Source organism: Trachemys scripta, chromosome 2 (genome assembly GCF_013100865.1).
Source record: "Trachemys scripta elegans isolate TJP31775 chromosome 2, CAS_Tse_1.0, whole genome shotgun sequence".
In the NCBI taxonomy this organism is placed as follows: domain Eukaryota; kingdom Metazoa; phylum Chordata; order Testudines; family Emydidae; genus Trachemys; species Trachemys scripta.
The window spans coordinates 51,328,630-51,347,503 of record NC_048299.1 but is presented as its reverse complement, the minus strand read 5'-3'; the positions used below and the strand labels follow the sequence as shown (position 1 = coordinate 51,347,503).

The window sequence follows — 18,874 nt, the reverse complement described above, 5'->3', positions numbered from 1 at the left end:
TCAAGTGTAAGAGTTCAAAAGTCTGAGTCAGGCCTCTAAAAAATCATGACTGACTTTAAAATCACAATTTGAAAAAAAAAAAATTGTTGAATTTTTTGTTATTTGCCTTCTGGTTTTCAAGTTTAAGGTGAAATTGGGTTACAGTTTCCATCTTTTCTCCATAACCGTGCGCTGTTGACTGCACTTTATGTACTGACCGATGGGTGTCTGGCTGCAGATACTTGCCAGCAGACCTTTCCCCCTTGGAGCTGCAGTGTACAAACTGGCATAGTAACAGGTCCACATTTCTAGTGCTCTCTCTGTCCTGCTGCTTTTGTGTGAAGAAAGCATCTAGCTCCTCAGCTAAAACAGTTATTTATCTGTATTGTACCTGTTGTTCTTTGAGATGTGATGCACACAGAGGTCATGCATGTGAGGGGAGGGGGCATGCATGGTCATGTGCCCCTGCTGCTGTCCTCACTCTGCCCCCCACTATCAGCAGGTATAGGTAGTCTCTGGATGCGCACATGTATTCCATGTAGGTGTGTGTGCCTCCAGTGTCCCGAAGCCAGAAAACTTTGCCTAGCAGTACCCACAGTGGCAGCGCTCATGCCCTATGGCCCTACCCCCTCTTCTGGGTGTATAAAGGCAGCACCGCCCCCCCATCCTCCCTCAGTTCCTTTGCACCAAACATCAAAAGTAAGGACCTCAGTGCAGAAGGGATGGAGGATGGGTTGCAGAATACAGGTAGGAGGGGGCTCTGGGTTGGGGCAGGGGTTGGGATGCGGGAGGGGATCAGGGTTCTGGGCTGGGGGTGTAGGCTCTGGGGTGAGACCAGGGATGAGGGATTTGGGGAGGGCTCAGGGCTGGGGCAGAGGGTCGGGATGCGGGAGCAGGGGGGGTCAGGGCTCTGGGTGCAGGTCTGGGGTGGAGCCAGGGATGAGGGGTTTGGCATGCAGAAGGGGGCTCTGGGTTTGGGGGGGGGAGGGCTCAGGGCTGGGGCAGGGGATTGGGGCACAGGCTTACCTCAGGTGGCTCCCGGTCAGCAGCGCAGCTGGGGTGCTAAGGCAGGCTACCTGCTGTCCTGGCACCGCGGACTGCGCTGCGCCCAGCAGCTGGTCCAGCTCCTAGGTGGAGGCACGTAAGTGGCTCAGCGTGGCTCTCGCCCACAGGCACCGCCCCCCAGCTCCCATTGGCCAGGAACTGGCCAATGGGAGTGTGGAGCCGGTGCTTGGGGCAGGGGCAGCGCGCTGAGCCCCGTGCCCCCCTCCCTTCCCCAACCTAGGAGCCAGACCTGCTGCTGGCCGCTTCCGGGGCACAGCGCAGCATCGGAACAGGTAGGAACTAACTTGCCTTAGCCAGGCAGCACCACCGATGGGACTTTTAATGGCCCAATCAGCAGTGCTGACTGGAGCCGCCACGACTCAGTGCCTTCAATTCCAGTATTGGATCACGACCTGCTGTGTCTAAATCAGTGGTTTTCAAAATGCCAGGGCCCTCGCGAAAAGAGTTTAAGCCCTTTGGGCAGATGCAATCTGAGCTATTTTGTATGCTGTCACAATACAGACCAGAAGGTGCCAAGGACACAATGGAGGATGAAGTGCTAGAAACTCCTGGAAACACCAGAAAATACTGGAAAACTCCTGAACTACTGGAGACTCAGGGACTGAGAGGCAAAGCAAGACTGAAGACCCACTGATGTGGAAACAGTCGGTGCTGGTCCCTAGGTCTTCAGTATTGGACTCAGACCCCCCGCAAGGCTGGAACTGGAGTTGAGGATATGGGCTCTCACTGATCTCAGCGGGGTACTGGTAAGTGGTTGGATGGCCCTGTTCCATCCACATGTAGGAAGGAGTCTGGTGCTGTCAGTACTCCCCGTAGAAGATGAGGAAGAGTCTACCCGAACCGGAGAGTGGTCCTGATTAGTCTTACGGGACTTCTTCCTCACCACATGAGAGGGAGAATGAATCCTCCTCCTCTTGGGGGAAATTGCAGGATCTGAACATGGTGCAGCATCACTTGCCAGTTCCACAGGCGACCACCAATCACATGAGGGCCTCAGTGCCAAAGCTGATCTCAGGGCCTGCTTCGGAAGGTACTGCTTCAGCCATAAGTCTCTCAACACTTGTATCCTCTTTTTGAATGACTTACAGATGGAGCACTGTTCCTTAATGTGTCAATCACTGAGACACAACAAGCACCTCTTGTGGGGATCACTATTGGGAATGGCTCCCGCACACGATGGACAATGCTTGAACCCTGGTGAGGACATCACACAAGGCAGCCAACTATTCAGGGCCAGCTCCAGGCACCAGCCTGGCAAGCAGGTGCTTGGGGCGGCCACTCAGGGGAGGGGCAGCACGTCCAGGTATTTGGTGGCAATTTGGCAGACAGTCCCTCACTCCAGCTCGGAGCGAAGGACCTTCCGCTGAATTGCTGCTGCAGAGGGAGGGATAGCTCAGTGGTTTGAGCACTGGCCTGTTAAACCCAGGGTTGTGAGTTCAATCCTTGAGGGGGCCACTTGGGGATCTGCGGCAAAAATCAGTACTTGGTCCTGCTAATGAAGGCAGGGGGCTAGACTCGATGATCTTTCAAGGTCCCTTCCAGTTCTAGGAGATGGGATATCTCCATTAATTATAGATTGTGGCTTTTTTTTTTTTTGGGCTGCTTGGGGTGGCCAAAACCCTGGAGCCGGCCCTGCAACTACTCCAACACTATACTAACACTAAACTAAACCTAAGGTTCTACTAATCAACTATTATCTAGAGGGGGAAAAAATCTCTCAGAAAACTGAGACTGAAAACATGAGGTGAAAACACCACACCAAGCGCTGACTCTAGCCGTGGGCAGTGAGAAGGAACTGAGGAGGGGGTTGGGGCAGCACTGCTCTTATATAGCCAAAGGAGAGGCTAGAGCCACATGGCATAACCACCGTCCCTGTATGGATGCTAGGCAAAGTTCTCTAGTTTCAGTGAGCTGGGTGTGTGTACACACCTACATGAAATACACAGCTGCATCAACTCAAAGAAGAATTCTCCCTTTTCAACATATTAGTGTAGAAGGGACAATATAGTTTGGTGTACTGGGCACAGTGTGTAACTAGGAATCAGTAGTCCTGGGCTCTTCTTCTGACTGCTAGTGGCAGGGCTGGCTCCAGGCACCAGCTTGCCAAGCAGGTGCTTGGGGTGGCCACTCCGGAGAGGGGCGGCACATCCAGCTGTTGGGCGGCAATTCGGCGGACGGTCCCTCACTCCCACTCGGAGCAAAGGATCTCCCGCCAAATTGCTGCCGCAGATCGCGACTTTTTTTTTTTTTTTTTTTTTTTTGCGCTGCTTGCGGTGGCGAAAACCCTGGAGCCAGCCCTGGCTAGTGGCATGCTGAGTGACATGAGATCTCATTTGAAAGAATGATATAGCAATACTTACCTGCTAAACAAAAGTGTTCAGAGGCTTGATTACTTACAGTTTGCAAAGAACTCTGAGATCTTAAAATGAATGGTGCAAGCAATTACTGGAGAGAAATTATGAAAGCACATCCCAGTGCATCCATTTCTGGCTCTGAACTGGGTGTGGGTGTTAATAACAGTACAGGCAAAAACACTTGCTTCATTCAGAGGAGGTTTGGTATGAATTCCCCCTCCCCCCCCTTTCTCCACATACAGTGCACTTTGTATTCAGTTGGCACCCTGTCCTGATTGAAGGCAAATGAAAATATGTGCACTGTCCATGTACTATAAAATCCTAGCCAGGGCTGAAAAGAGAAAAGTTAAGAAAGCCAAAAACAAGTGCCATAAAAATTCTAATAAACTAAAATAATTTCACAGCAAGGGCATCAATGGACTGGAGTACAAAGTTTTTGTTCCATAATCTGTTTCACCAAGTTCCTAGTATATATCGAGCCTATGTCTTACTCTTGATACTGTGCTGATCACATGCTAGTCAGCGATAGAGACTTTCTCCCCTACAAGTGACAGGCCACTGAGCACATTACACTCCCCATTTCAGTAGTTTCAGCAGCTGCATAACTCCTAGCAAAAACAGATGCACTATACTGTATAGAAAAAACCCACATTGGACACTATCTTTCATGGCTTCTTTAAACCTCGCCTTTTAAAGGCTTTGAGATTAGAGTTTAAATAACACAAGCTGTAGAGTATTTGGAGTAAAAACCTATGTTCATGAAATGAGCAGAATTAACTTCTGTGAGAAGTTGATAAGGAGGAGCTGAATACATTGAATGAACAGTTTTCACTAGCTGCCTTTCCATGTATACTATTTCCACATGTCTTGTTCCTTAAACTATAGATTGTTCAGTAACCATATGCTAGGCAACTCAGAAGTCGCATGTTCTGATCACTTAAATAGAAAAGAGAACATTAATGTCTGGCCCTTCCTCTTTGAAGTCGGATGCAGTAGTAGAAACAGGCCCAAACCAAAGCCCCAGATACACACAGCCCCAGACTTTGGGGAAGTTTGGATCCGATCCCAACTTTGCCTCTCTGTAGATACATACACACACAAAACTGCTGTCATTCACTTACTTGCGTACAGAGAATTTGGTTTAAATTTTGTTTTCTGCTACACCAATAAAATCCCCATTGACTTCAAAGCCCAGGTAATAAAACAAATCACATAAGATTAAGCTAGGTGTTGGATTGGAGGGAGGGGGAGAGGATGGGGAGCTGAAGTTGGGCAATCAAGGTATGTCTATACTGCAATTAGACACCCACGGAGGGCCTGTGGGACTCGGGCTAAGGGACTGTTTAACTGCAGTGTAAACTTTTGGGCTCCAGCTGCAGCCCGAGCTCTGGGACCCTTCCACCTCGTAGGGTCCTGGAGCCCAGACTCCAGCCCAAGCCCAAACATCTATATTGCAATTAAACAGCCCCTTAGCATGAGCCTCTTAGACCAAGTCAGCTGGCACGGGCCAGCTATGGGTTTTCAACTGCAGTGTAGACATTACTCTCAATTACACGAAGATTACTGAGGGTAGAATATGTTGCCCTTAGTTTGGGCAAAAGTGAAAACAAAATATATATAAACACAGTTTCTGTCTGTGTGTGGTCTTTTTTAAAAACGAGCTTGAAGGAAACTGCAGTGCTGGATTAGATTATACTGGTACGCAGGCAAGAATAACCACAATAAGATATGTAATGGAAGATCACATAAACTGGACCAAGGGGGCATTAACACTATCAGATTTTTGATTATCAAATAAAATGACACTCAGTAACCTGTTTGCTGCATGGTATAAAGCCGGGTAACTTTCAAAAACTTGAAAGTAAGAAAGTGTAAAATATTTACATTACTTCCCATTAATTTTGCAATGTGTTCCACTCCTTCTACCCCCACCTCATCTCACTTCTCTTCCCTAGGAAAACAGCTGTGTTCTTACCACATGTTGGCTAGTTCCAGTTAACTAATGTGAGGTAAAATTCCAGTGAAGACAAAGTACTTTGCAATTTTCATATTTGTCAGCAGGTCAAGGTACACTCCAGACACTCCCATAGTAACTTGTGTGAAAGCCAGGGCCGGCTCTAGGATTTTTGCCGCCCCAAGCAAAAACAATTTTGGCCCCCCCCCCCCCCTCGTTTTTTTCTTACCCCACCCCCGGCCCCGCCTCAACTCCGCCCCTTCCCCAAACCCCCAGCCCTGCCTCCTCCCCCCAGGCTCTCAAGCCTAGGAGGGAGGGAGGGCGGGAGGAAGGGAGGGAGAGGGAGAAGCAGCGCGTGCGCCACGGCCGCTGGGGATCTCCCCCTCCCTCCCGGGTTTGAGAGCCTGGGAGGGAGGGCGAGCAGCGGCGCGCGAGCGGCAGCAGCGGAGGTGAGTTAGGGCGGCCAGGGCACATTTTTAGGGGCGGCATGGCCCGCGCCAGAATGCCGCCCCTAAAAATGTGCCGCCCCAAGCACCAGCTTGTTTTGCTGGTGCCTAGAGCCGGCCCTGGTGAAAGCTACAAACTGCCTTGTCTTCACTTAGGATTTTACCTCAGGCTAACTACAATTAATGAGTTTATTATCTTCACAGAAAGGACATTGAATATATAAACACGAAAGCTTTATATTTGCATATATACACAGGCAAAGTTGTAAAAATAGAATAATAATCTTCATTTTCAGTAGCCCTCTCTGTAACGATGACATGACAGAAAGAAATTTTAGATAAATTGTTCGAACTAATTGCGTATGTAAGGCTACGTCTACACTACCCGCCTGAATCGGCGGGTAGAAATCGATCTCTCAGGGACCGAATTATCACGTCTCGTCGGGACGCGACAATCGATCCCCGAATCGACGCTTGTACTCCACCTAAGTAAAGTAGAAGTAAACAATATAAAAAAAATACAAAATTAAAAAAATATAGTAAAAATACAATGTACCAGAAGAGTTCTCAGGAAAATTTTCTTCTCTGATGAGGCATCTAAATGTGAAATTCCTTATCTGAATATGCAATGAGGATATAAGAGCATATAAGATGGCAATAGAGGATACAAGAGGCAATAAAGGATATATGATGCACATAACTCACAGGCTTAAAGCTCAACTATTAGTTATACTGATACGAATTACACCCAAGTAATAAGCAAACCATCAGAAAATTGTATGCAGGTTGTATTTTTCCAATAAATAGATTTGTTGTGTTTTTAATAGAAGTTTATGCTGAATTACCTAGCATTGGTACTAAAATTAGTAGCAGAAAATTTCTATTGAAACCAGTAAAAAAAATAATTTTATTATATTATAAATAAATTCTACACATACCAAAAAGCACTGTTATTTTACCAACATATTTCTGTGAAAGTTAGTGCTATGTTCTCACAGGAAAACAAGAATGAATATATAATTTTTTTTACATCATGAATAAGGAAAATTATCCTTCTTTTCATATCAATAAATGAAAAAATGTTTGATTAATTTTGTTAGGGAAATATAAAGTTTATCCAGACCATATATATTATATATTTACACATTTTTATTTCGATTTAATTTTCGCTATGAAACAATGAATTGTTGGGATTTTGCTTTTGCCATACTATAAAAATAAAATTTTTTATTATGTATATATGTGATTTATAAAAGTCTATATAAGAATTTTTACATAGCATACTACCTATAATAAAATATTATCTTGCATGCTCCAAACCAGCCAAGCAGAAAATCCCAGTCTTTTTTCTAGGCAAACATCTCTCTTCACATTCACTTCTCTATCCTCTGTCTCCCCCAGGACCACTAATTAATCTTGAGTAAACACGTCGGACACAGAGTGACAACAAGCTAGATGTGCAAAAAAGAAAGAAAGAATTTACCAGAAAAAAGACTGTTAATCTCTAGACAGGCATTGAGAAAGTGAGAAAAACTAGCCTATATGCAAGCAAATATAATGAATATTATAGGCTTTAATAGCCTATAAATTATATATGCACATGGTGAGCAAGTTATTTCAAATTAAGGACTCAGAATATTTTGATATATATGTATATTTTCCTTCACTTCTCTCAAAACCCTCTATTTATCCTTTCATCAGCACTCTGATATTTACTGTGAAGGTTCCCGAAACTGACAGAGGGAAGCAACACAAAATTTATCCTCCTCAAGATCCACTGGATCCAAGTCCATAAGATCATCACCTGCAAACTCAATCATGTGAAGCATGGATAGCGCATGAAGCAGAAAGCGGCGTGCACACTAAAATACACAGTTGTACGTATGTACAGATCAAAAGAAGAACGAACACACTAACATACAAGTGTGAGCTTGGCAGGATTGCTTCACAACATTGCCATCTCCGACCTCACATTTTCCCTGATTTTATTGGCAGTGAGATTTATTTATTTAAATAAGTTATAAAGACATGGTCAGAATTTTACCAGTAGCAGCTGGCCAACGAAATGCTGCCTTAGGAGACTGATAGCAGACTTACTCATAGAAATAATAATTTTACAAGTGCAATTATTGTTTTTTCCCTCAGCCCTGGCCTCTTGCCTGTCAATAATGTACAATTAGTGAAGGGTAAGGGTAGGGTAAGGGTATTTGTGTAGCCAGATGTGCATATTTTTGTCATATTTGAATGAAAATGTCTATATTTAGAATCTTTTTTCCCACGTCTCCTTTATTTATCAAAATCGGTTGATAAAATTTGAAATGGAGTCAGTTTTTTATTTTTTAGAGGCCCCTCATATTGTGAGACCCTAAGTTATAGCTTAGATAGCTTATACCTTAATCCAGCACTGTTCTGACTGCTAGTTACCTGAAAGTGTGCAGGAATCTTCTGCATGTCTAGCACCACCACCACCAAGCATTTTCCATTGCAGAGATATTCGCTGGGACTTCACGTATCCTTAGCCTATGTTTCACTATAATACTGTCTCTTGCTCCAACTGACTTTATTTTGGTACGCTTTGCTTTCCCTAGAGTTGCATGTGAAAGATGCCATACACTCACAGTCACATTATCCCTCATCGTCTACCTTCTGGCTATCACGATTATATTGGAGAGTAGAACCACACTTATGGGGCTCATGAATTTTTACCAACCATGCCTATTTTTTCACATTTAAAAAAAAAGGTGACAGACACAGAAATGAGATTCAGGTCCCTTTTTGCTTATGCTACACACATGCAGTTTGTAAATACAAACAGAAAACTCAAGAGGTGTGACCATGTGGGTCAGATGGAGGAAAAAATTAATTCTAATATGTGGGCAAATGACTAACTGAATGTGTACTAGTAAATGTGTACGTTTACTGTAACAGTGCAAAGCCAAAGTAACTGCGCATGCACTCCCCAGTAAAACCTGTCCTATAATTCTCTGTTACAGATTTCCCACTGCCAGAGGTCTCTGATAGTCCTCACAAGGCAGTGCATACTATTAAATAATAGTAGAGATGTTTCGTTGAAGTCCCAGAAGTCCAGAAAAGGTGTTACAGCCCTGACTGAGTTCCTCCTTTTGGTGGAATCAAACTCTTTGATCCCATGTACATTTAAGCCTACTGGGTCGGAGCAGGTACATTCCTGGGGAACAGACATCCTCTCAAATACCCCACCCTGGCATGTGGCACCATGCAGTCCAACTGCACTAAGTCACAAGATCAGTGCAACACCCCCCCCTCCCAGAGAGTCTCTTCAACTGCTTAAACATGCCGTCCCCAGAGCTCCATCCTCCTAAGTACTCTGGTTTTACTGTGTAACCCTTAGGGAATCTTATGATAGACAAACAAGGGAATATACAGACTTTATGAAGGAACTTCTTAAATCAGACACTACACTTTTCTCAGACAAAGCAAAGGAGTTACAGATCTATGGAAAAATGAACATCTGCATGCAAATCGGCTCCCTCCATTGTCCTCACTACTAAGAGCCTGTTGGTTTTGTTTAGTATACTTTCAGGGTTCCAGGGCCCTCCTGCACCCCACTCCTCCTGTTCAGTCATCCTGTAGTCAGCCAATGGCTGGCTGGCAAGATTGCTCCTCCCACAGCTCAAGAGGATCTGGCCCACTCTCTTAGGAAACCTTCTGAAAAACCTACAAATCAACCATTTTCAAACAGCTCTGAACCAGACATACACATTATTTAAATATTAAAAATGTCAACATATTTTGTTTTTTCATCTCCTATCCTCACCACCCAAAAAGTATGTTTTACAAAAGCAATAGAAAATGAGCTAGGATGCAATCATTGCTTTTTTTTTTTTTTTTTTTGGGGGGGGGGGGGGAGGCGGGCTGCTAGAAATAACATTTTTCTAGCCCCATAATGCACCTGAAGAATCTGGAGGCCAGAAGTCAATAGGAGTTGCAAGGGGCAACTACCTCATGGGTAGATCAGGCCCTGAGATGGCACAGCTATAGATACAGCATTTTCCATTCATGTTTATTTGCTCCAGAATTCTAATCTGTCAATGGATTATTTTTGGAGGGGGGATTTGGCTCTTCCAGGTGTCTTTTGTCCAATCCCAAAATGCCATTTCCAGATAATAGTGTGGGCATTTAACAATTGGTTATTTATTCCATGGTTGGAGGGCACCACCTTGGCAGGAGTGCGAAGCTGTAAAGACATTACAGCCAAAGGCCCCTGGACACTTTCAAATACAAGACAACCAATAAAGAGGGCAAAATGCTCCAATATCTTCCCTGAGTAAGAAACGGAGGAAAACATACCAAGCATAAACCAAACAAACCCCCCAGATCAGGGCCTATGCTAGCCTCCCCAAAAGGGTCAGGTCTATATTACCTAACCCAAGTTGCATACCCGGCAGAGGTATAGGATTCTCTTTCAGAGTAAAGAATCAGTCAGGTTTCTAATGTGAGTTTAGACTCAAGATCTGCTGCAAAGAGGAAAGTCCAGTTATTTTCTTTCATGTGTTCTCATACCTTAACTATGTCAGTGTCAGTTTTGTGAATAAGTTTAAACTGATGACAATTGATGTAATGTTTAACTAGTGTGGATTACATCCCAGGAATTTGTTTTAATATAAAAACATTAAACTACAATTCAGACATTAATTCCATGAAGGCAACATTGTACTAGTGCAGATAAGATCTGGAAACACAGGCAGACTTCTGTATGGATATGCAATTATGTAAGATAAAGAGGAAGACATCTGCTGTAAATCAGTCTGTTTATTTTCACTTGAAAGCCTCAAGGTAGAGGACTGTTTCTCATAATCCCCTTCTCCTGTCTCTTCAAAGGATCATGTTTAAAGGTTTAAATATTCTCAACCCTAAATGAACATTGTTTACAAGTGTCTTCTGAATTATAATGCATCTCAGATTACCTAAACAGTTCTACAGCAAGCCTATCATTGTTTAATATATATTGTAAGCTTGTTATGACAATTCATTTCACGGTTATGTTTCGAGTGCATTGTTTGTAGAGAATAAATGAAAAGGGATAATGAAGATTAAGAACTGCATTTAAGGCAAAACCTGTGTCATCATTCCACAAATGAATTTCAACTCCAATATTTTGCCCCTGATATCAATAGGCATCGTGCACACAGGGAGAGCAGAACACAGGAGACCAAATCCACCATACAGTTTGGAGAATGCCATTTTAAATGTATAAGCCTGGCAAGACAGGAGAGCCAGGAAGGGACCCGGGTGTCATTATAGACAACTCAATAAAGACTTAAGTAAAATCCTGCTCATACTGACATCAAGATCTATACTCCCAGAGCCTTCAGTGACTAGGAAGACTGGGTCCTAAATCAGAATCTGCTTATACAAGACTCTGATATCGGTAAAGAAAATAAAACTAACTTTCTAAAGCTAGCCTTTGTGAGTCATTTATCATAGGACCTTCAAATCCTAATGTGATACTACATCAGCTTGGGTCTTTCGTTCAGTTCATGGGACCATGACAAGTTCAGTTATACAGTTCATTCTATCATTCAGACCTTAGGAGGAATGTTGCTGTTATTTTTCAAAGCCTTAGTGCTATAAAAACTTACAGTTCCGAGATCAACAATGAAACAGTCTCCTTTGTTGAAACTGGCCCAGCTGAGAGGAACTTCTGTAGCTCTCACTACCCTCCGGCCCTTAATATGCAGAAGCCTCTGTGCACTCAAGTCGTTAGTGACTACGTGTTTAAATCCGGATGCAACACCACCTGCCTAAATATAAAAAACAAATATGGAAACTTTGATTAAGTTTGGTTTGCTTTCTACAGCAGCATTGAGAAACCAGACATCGGACACGTACAAAATGAGAGATATGTGGCATGCTGCTTGGGATTACCAACACTGACTGCAGCCCAGAAAAAAAGACAATGGGTCAGATCAACCCCTGCACTTCTGTGAACAGAGGGGATGCAGTTGTAATTCAGATACACCAGTGTGTGGAACTACCACAGAAGGGATGGGTATCAGTATCATTACATCCCTTCCCTGTTCCTATGGGGACCCTCTGAATGCGGGAAGCAGAGAATGGCACTGGCTGCTCCCTCCATCACTATTCCCCACAACCACGTGAGGAAAACCAGCATAAGGTAATGCTGACCCAGACTGTCTGGGCAGAGCCCAAGAGGGGAGCCAACAGGGGCTAGGAGGAAGTATGGAGGCATAAGGCCTCTGCACAGATGACTAGAGATGGGCAAAACTCCCCCCTAGCAGGTGAAAAAAATGCAGATTTGGAAACACTAAAATGATCTGAGAGTTCATGTTGGGTTTGCTCAATTGTTTCAAAAGAAATCTAAAATATTTTTTTTTAAAGTTGAAACAAAACATTTGAATTTTTTTATTCAAAAATGAGTTTGGTTCAAAATTTCCTTTAATTTCATTTTTTTTAAAAATCAAATGTTAAAAAATGGTCAAAATCATAACATTCTGATTTTGTCAAAATAAAACATTTTGTTCGACACAATACAAACCAACCATATTTTATTTGAAAAAATTCATTTTCAGTTTGACCGAAATGATTTCCCACCGCTGATTTTACAGAATTGTCTCCACGCCAAAAAAGCCATTACTGATACTGCTCTGCAAATGACCCTACCCTCCTCCGTTCTCAAGAGATGTCCTGGTTTCAAGATGCTGTTCTGTGTGGGAAGGAGAGACCATTCCAAGGTAATTCTGTGAGTAATCTCCTTGTCCCTGAAGTGGATGATTACCACCTAGGAAGCAATCTGACCCAGTGTGCTGCCCACACAGGGAAAATCTAAAACACTGGTTTGAGCTTTCGTGAGTTTAAATGTATTCCCTTGGGGCTAGACTGACTTGGCCTATGTGCCTGCACAGGGGAATAAGCACTTGAGACCCCTAACAAGGGGCCCCATATACTCCCTTCCTCAAGCAAATGGTCAAGGAGAAGTGGGGAATGAGTGCAACTTGGGTTCCGGCTCCTCTGCTCAATAGCCACTGTACCTGAGCCAGCACAGACTGGGGGTAATATCTGACTGGACAGGTCAGAACAGTAGCAAATTGCTAATCTCCAGTTCAAGGAAGAAGCAAAATAAGAATTATGACTGAGTTACGAGTCATGAGGCTACTCCTGGAGCTGTGTAGTTCACACAACACCCCTTGCTCAGGGTTGTGCCTAAAGGCACAGACTATTTATTTCTCAGCAAGCAGCAGTTGAATTAACAAAACAATATTCTTAATGCCCAGAGATGTTTCCATCCCTCCAAATGACTAATTAGCTACTGCTGCCCAGGAGAATTTCTGTAGCAGCTGTTATGACAACCTACTGCAGACAACACCACAGATAAGAAGTTATTGCTGTTGGAAGCACTACATCTGGAAATGAGGTAGACACTGGTGCTGGTTGGAATTTTCAACTTTTTGAAATTTCAATGAAAGTTTCATGAAAAATGCTTGCTGTTTTTCAGCCAGCTCTACTACACATACAAAACTCCAATGTAACAGGAGTGGGCAAACCCCTCCATACAAGATGGAAACCAAACTTTTTGAAGCAAAAGCCAAAGGAGGTTCTGGGAATCTTCCACGTTTTTCTTTTTTATACACCTCCAAACACTGGATTCTGTACGAGGCCAAAAGCAGAGGTGCCTGAAACCAGTGAGGCAGGGGTCATTCCTCTGGTATTGACAGCTTACCCAGAAGCAGAAAGTACCAAGAATCGCAAGACTGCAGGCTCGCATGCGGTTTAACAGCCCAGTTTTGCAATCTTTAGAAGTTGAGAGCTTATTTGAACAGAACCATTGGTTCCCCTATCACAAGCAGGCATGTGAAGTAGTGGACGGAGACACCCTTTTGTGAGCTGGGACACCCTTAGACAGAGACCTTCAAATATTTTCATGTACTCCATGAAACATTGTTTCATGCCTACTTTTATTGCGCAGATTCTGCCACTCTTATGTCAAGCAATACCTTACACTGAGAATATTCCCACTGAAATAAATTCTACTTGCAGAGAAAGGTACTAGTCTACATGAGTAACCTTGGTAGAATGTAATCCTATATAATTACCACAGGCAAAGATGGTTCTTTTGTTTTCTTTTTAATACCAGTAAAAGTTGTCAAGAAATTGTGTTTGTGATTTTTTTCAAAAGTTCTAATAGTCATTAATTGTGTTAATATGGTTACTTTGTATTAAAGCTAAGTAGAAAGCAGAACGTATCCCAGAATCCAACAAAGATATGTTTTGACCTCTTTGGGCGGGAAGGAGGGGAGTTGTGTTTGGTTTTGGAGAAACATTTTCCTAGCTGACTGCTTACCTTGTACTTAATCCCTCCTTTGAAATATCCAACAAAGTCAGTAGACTCGTGTCCTTGAATTTCTCTACTCTGCACAGGTTTCCCACCTAGATAGTCATCCATCTGAACAGTGAAGATTGCTGCAGCTGTGCTTTCATCCTGGCTGCATTCTTTTCCTGAAAGAAGATAAAATATTACCCTTACTGAGCAAGTCATCCTAGCGTAATAAGATGGGTAGCCTAGATTTTTGTTTTGCAAATTGTTTTTCCTGACCCAATAATCAGATGTGTGATGATATTCTGAGGCTACATTCAGCAGAATAATGGCCCGTCTATATTCTGAGAAAATGCACCCATCCGGTCCTCCTTTGGACCCTTTCAGCAAAAACACGGACACCCTTCAGGACTATTTCGTAGCCACTTGCAGTACTGGCTTTCTACAGAAACAGGAAGTAAAAGTGTCTAAACAGTACCTTTCTCAATCTTCTTGAGTAACATTCTAGTTTAATGAGACAAATTCAAGCCTGAAAAATGGCTCTGAAAGCTACTTCTGGCTTTCCAAAGTGACTTGTTTTGAGCGTGAACATGGAAAACCCTTGGGAGGGCCAGGGAGCAGAAAATAGTTACCTGGGGCAATATTTGAGGAGGGAGGAGGATACCAAGTTTGCTAAATGCACTGGTTCCTTTTACACTGAGTTTGGTGTGTTATCTTTTCAGAGAATAGCGCACAACAAGTCTTACCAGAAATGTGTGACCACATTTATGGTCAAGGCTCATTTTAGTCTACTATTGCATGCTTTGTAAAAACCCCTTTCTAGCCTGATTAGACTCTCTCTACAGTCCAAGAAACTCAGGTTGCACATGTTTAGTAAGATAGGTGTTTAAGTTTAATTCTCTGGAAAGGCACCAGTAGTCACCGGTCTCATCAGAGAGGGCTTTTATTCCGTTATCGGCAGTGTTTGTGCCTGGTTTCTGGCACTGAGGTGAAGCAGTGTTCAGAAATTCTGAAGCAATCACATAAGGGGCATGTTTGTTGTTTTTTTAAATGGAAAAAGTTGTGTGCTTTCAGCTGAGTCATCAATAGCAGAGAACCACTGAACTCGGCTGTTGCCTTGATGCTAGCTGACTGAACACCTGGCTGAAAAGAGACCCTGGCAGCTCCGGTCAGCACTGCTGACCAGGCCACTAAAAGTCCAGTTGGCCACAGCGACCGGCTCTGCATGGCTCCCGGAAGTGGCTGGCATGTCCCGCTGTCTCCTATGCACAGGGCAGCCAGGAGGGCTCCACATGCTGCCCCTGCCTGTGGCGCAGGCACTGCCCCGAGCGCTGACTCCTCAGCTCACATTGGCTGGAAACCCCCTGCCCCAGCCCTGAGCTCCCTTCTGCACGCAAACTTCCTCCTGGAGCCCACACCCCAACCCGCTGCCCCAGCCCTGAGCCCCCACTGCACTCTGAACCCCTTAGACCCAGCCCAGATGCCCCTTCTGCACCCCAAACCCCTGATCCCCGGTGTTACGTTGCATTCCATACAATTTGATAGTTGCTTTCAACTACCTGAAAGGGGGTTCCAAAGAGGATGGATCTAGATGGTTCTCAGTGGTACCAGATGACAGAACAAGGAGTAATGGTCTCAAGTTGCAGTGGGGGAGGTTTAGGTTGGATATTAGGAAAAACTTTTTCACTAGGAGGGTGGTGAAGCACTGGAATGCGTTACCTAGAGAGGTGGTGGAATCTCCTTCCTTAGAGGTTTTTAAGGTCAGGCTTGACAAAGCCCTGGCTGGGATAAATTAGTTGGGAATTGGTTCTGCTTTGAGCAGGAGGTTGGACTAGATGACCTCCTGAGGTCCCTTACAACCCTGATATTCTATGATTCTATAATTTTATGAAAATATGCTAATGAGTATGAATATAATGTAACTGGAATATGCTTCATGCAAAAGATCTCTTGTAAGGTATCATTACAAATCTTATAATCTACTGAGTGTGGTCATCCTATTTGTATAAATGTATCATTCTTGTATCTGAAACTAGAAATATGAAATACAACTCTGAGGTCCTATTATAATTTTGCAAAGTGTGGGCCATTAATGGTGGTTTGGAATCCTGATGGCTCCCATCAACTAGGACAATTTGTTGTAAATAGCTCTGTTTACTTGCAAGCCTTCCTGTGAGTCAGGCCGGGAAGAATGAAGGCTTGGGGTCTCACAGGATATGTGACCATGTCACCTAGTACTGAAATCCATCTTAAACCTGGTGCTTTTCCATTTAGAAGGAGGGGTGGGGACCCAGAGAGAAAAGATTCCCGCCTTGTGCCAAAGCTATATGGGGGGTGGAATAGAATAAAGAGGGCTGCAATCATGAGAAATCCCCTAGCTACCACCTGAGCTGGAACAAGGACTGTACCAGGGGAAAGGATTGGGCCCAGACTAGAATGGCGTCTAGTCTGTGAAAGAAGCTTATTAGAACATCTGAGGGCGAGATTTCATCTATAATCAGTTTCTTACTTTATTAGGCTTAGATTTACGTGGTTTTGTTTTATTTTGCTTGGTAATTTACTTTGTTTTGTCTGTTATTACTTGGAATCACTTAAATCCTACTAGTTATACTTAATAAAATCACTTTTTGCTTATTAATTAACCTAAAGTAATTAATTCATGGGGGAGCAAACAGCTGTGCGTCTCTATCAGTGTTATAGAGGGCGGACAATTTATGAGTTTACCCTGTACAAGTTTTATACAGAACAAAACAGATTTATCTGGGGTTTGGACCCCATTGGGAACTGGGTACCTGGGTGCTAGAGACAAGAGCACTTCTTAAGCTGTTTTCAGTGACGTCTGCAGCTTTTGGGGGATGTGGTTCAGACCTGGGTCTGTGTTTGCAACAGGCTAGCGTGTCTGCCTCAACAAGACAGTGTACTGAAGTCCCAAGCTGGCAAGGAAAACGGGCTCGGAGGTAGTCTCAGCACATCAGGTGGCAGTCCCAAGGTGGTCTCTGTGACCGAACCCGTCACACCCGGCCCCACCCCAGAGTCCGTATCCCCAGCCAGAGCTCACAACCCTATGCCCCAGCCCGGAGCCCCCTCCCACACCCTGGAGCCCCCTCATTTCTGGCTTCACCCCAGAGCCAGTACGCCTCCCACACCCCAACTCCCTCCTCCAGCCTGGCGTCCCCTCCCGCATCCCAAATCTGCATCCCCGGCCCCACTCCAGAGCTCGCACCCCCAGCCGGAGCCCTCACCTCCTCCCTCACACTAACCCTCTGCCCCAGCCTGGTGAAAATGAGTGAGTGAGGGTGGGGGAGAGCGAGCGATGGAGAGAGGGGGGATGGAGTGAGTGAACGCAGGGCCTCAGAGAAGGGGCAGGGCAGGGCAAGGGGTGTTCGGTTTTCTGCAGTCAGAAAGTTGGCAACCCTAGGTGGGTGAAAAGTGACAAAACTAAGACTTTACTTCAGCACCAGGCTCCAGACAGTCTATGCCAAGAGACCTTTCAGGGATTGCATGGAGAGAAAAAGATGGAGGAAGAGATGAAGCTCCAGCCAAGTGTCATCTCACAGGAGACCAGACAACTGTCCTCTCCACCTGCATGTACTGGGAGAGGGCAAGGAGAAGCAGAGAAAGGGGACTACATTCCATAAGGATGGCCACTTAACTAGCCCCTCATATCAATATGCATCCTGCCTTGCTTTGCAGATTTAGAGAATGCTTGTAGGACTCAAGTGGGAGAGAAGAACTGCTGGAGCTGCTTTTGAAATGGAGAAAATCCTGGTTCTCAGGGAATCAAAGGGAGGAGTAATAACTTATGCAGAATCCTCTGGAGGGTGGAATCATATAGCTGCCTGACTTTCTAGAAGCAGCTTTAGATCAGACAAAGCCAGCAAGCAGACAGTTTGAAGGAACCATGCCAGCCCAGAGGAAAGAGAGAATCCATCAATGGGAGTTTTTGAGAGCGGAACAGACAAGCAGAATCCTGACAATCTGATCCCAACGAGCAGAGCTCCATTAATTTCCAGGTACTAGACCAGCAAGTGGAAAGTTGTAAACTGGGTACCCCAGCACAAAAGCCAAGGCCAGGACAGTTAACTCCATAAGCAACATAGGCACAGGCAGACTGGTGGTGACACACTTTCATATAAATCACTGAGCTTTTAAAATTGCTTTTAAAAATTAATTTATGGACATTCATTTCCGTAGGGCACATACTTTAAGTTTATAGCATGTAATTATACCATAGGTCCAGAGTCCAAGGAAATAGGCCCTGAAATATTGTTATAGATAACAGTCTATTTCTATACCTAGTCTTGCAATAAAATTGTTATAATAAATGTAATATTGTTTAAGATATCAGGTAAATTCAGCCTGGCGTACACAGCTCAAACTCAATTGAAGCTAGTGGGCCTGATTCCACACTCATACACATATGTATGCCAGGAATGGCTCCATTAAAGCAAGTGCGAGCAAGAAGACAATCAGGCCCAGAGGATTTACCTCAGGGCTGATTCTGGCTCATCCATTTTTGTGTAGATAATTCAACTCTGAGAAAACAAAATGGCCTCTAGAACTAAACCTTGAAAAACCAGAGGCCATGGCAATCTTGGTAAAGATGTACTTGTGGCACCTTAGAGACTAACAAATTTATTAGAGCATAAGCTTTCGTAGGCTACAGCCCACTTCTTCGGATGCATATCCGGATATATATATATGCATCCGAAGAAGTGGGCTGTAGCCTACGAAAGCTTATGCTCTAATAAATTTGTTAGTC

At 44.2% G+C, this 18,874-nt stretch overlaps 1 protein-coding gene across 1 annotated transcript in view; it reads right to left on the bottom strand.

Moving 5' to 3' along the window:
• The window catches only part of SCIN (scinderin), a 97,072-nt gene that overhangs the window by 67,475 nt on the left and 10,723 nt on the right, over positions 1-18,874 (bottom strand). Inside the window, exons 2-3 of the mRNA XM_034760541.1 lie at positions 14,140-14,294; positions 11,420-11,581 (exon numbers count right to left, since the gene is read on the bottom strand). Of these exons, the coding sequence (XP_034616432.1) occupies positions 11,420-11,581; positions 14,140-14,294 (317 nt within the window). The remainder of the gene's footprint in view (positions 1-11,419; positions 11,582-14,139; positions 14,295-18,874) is intronic.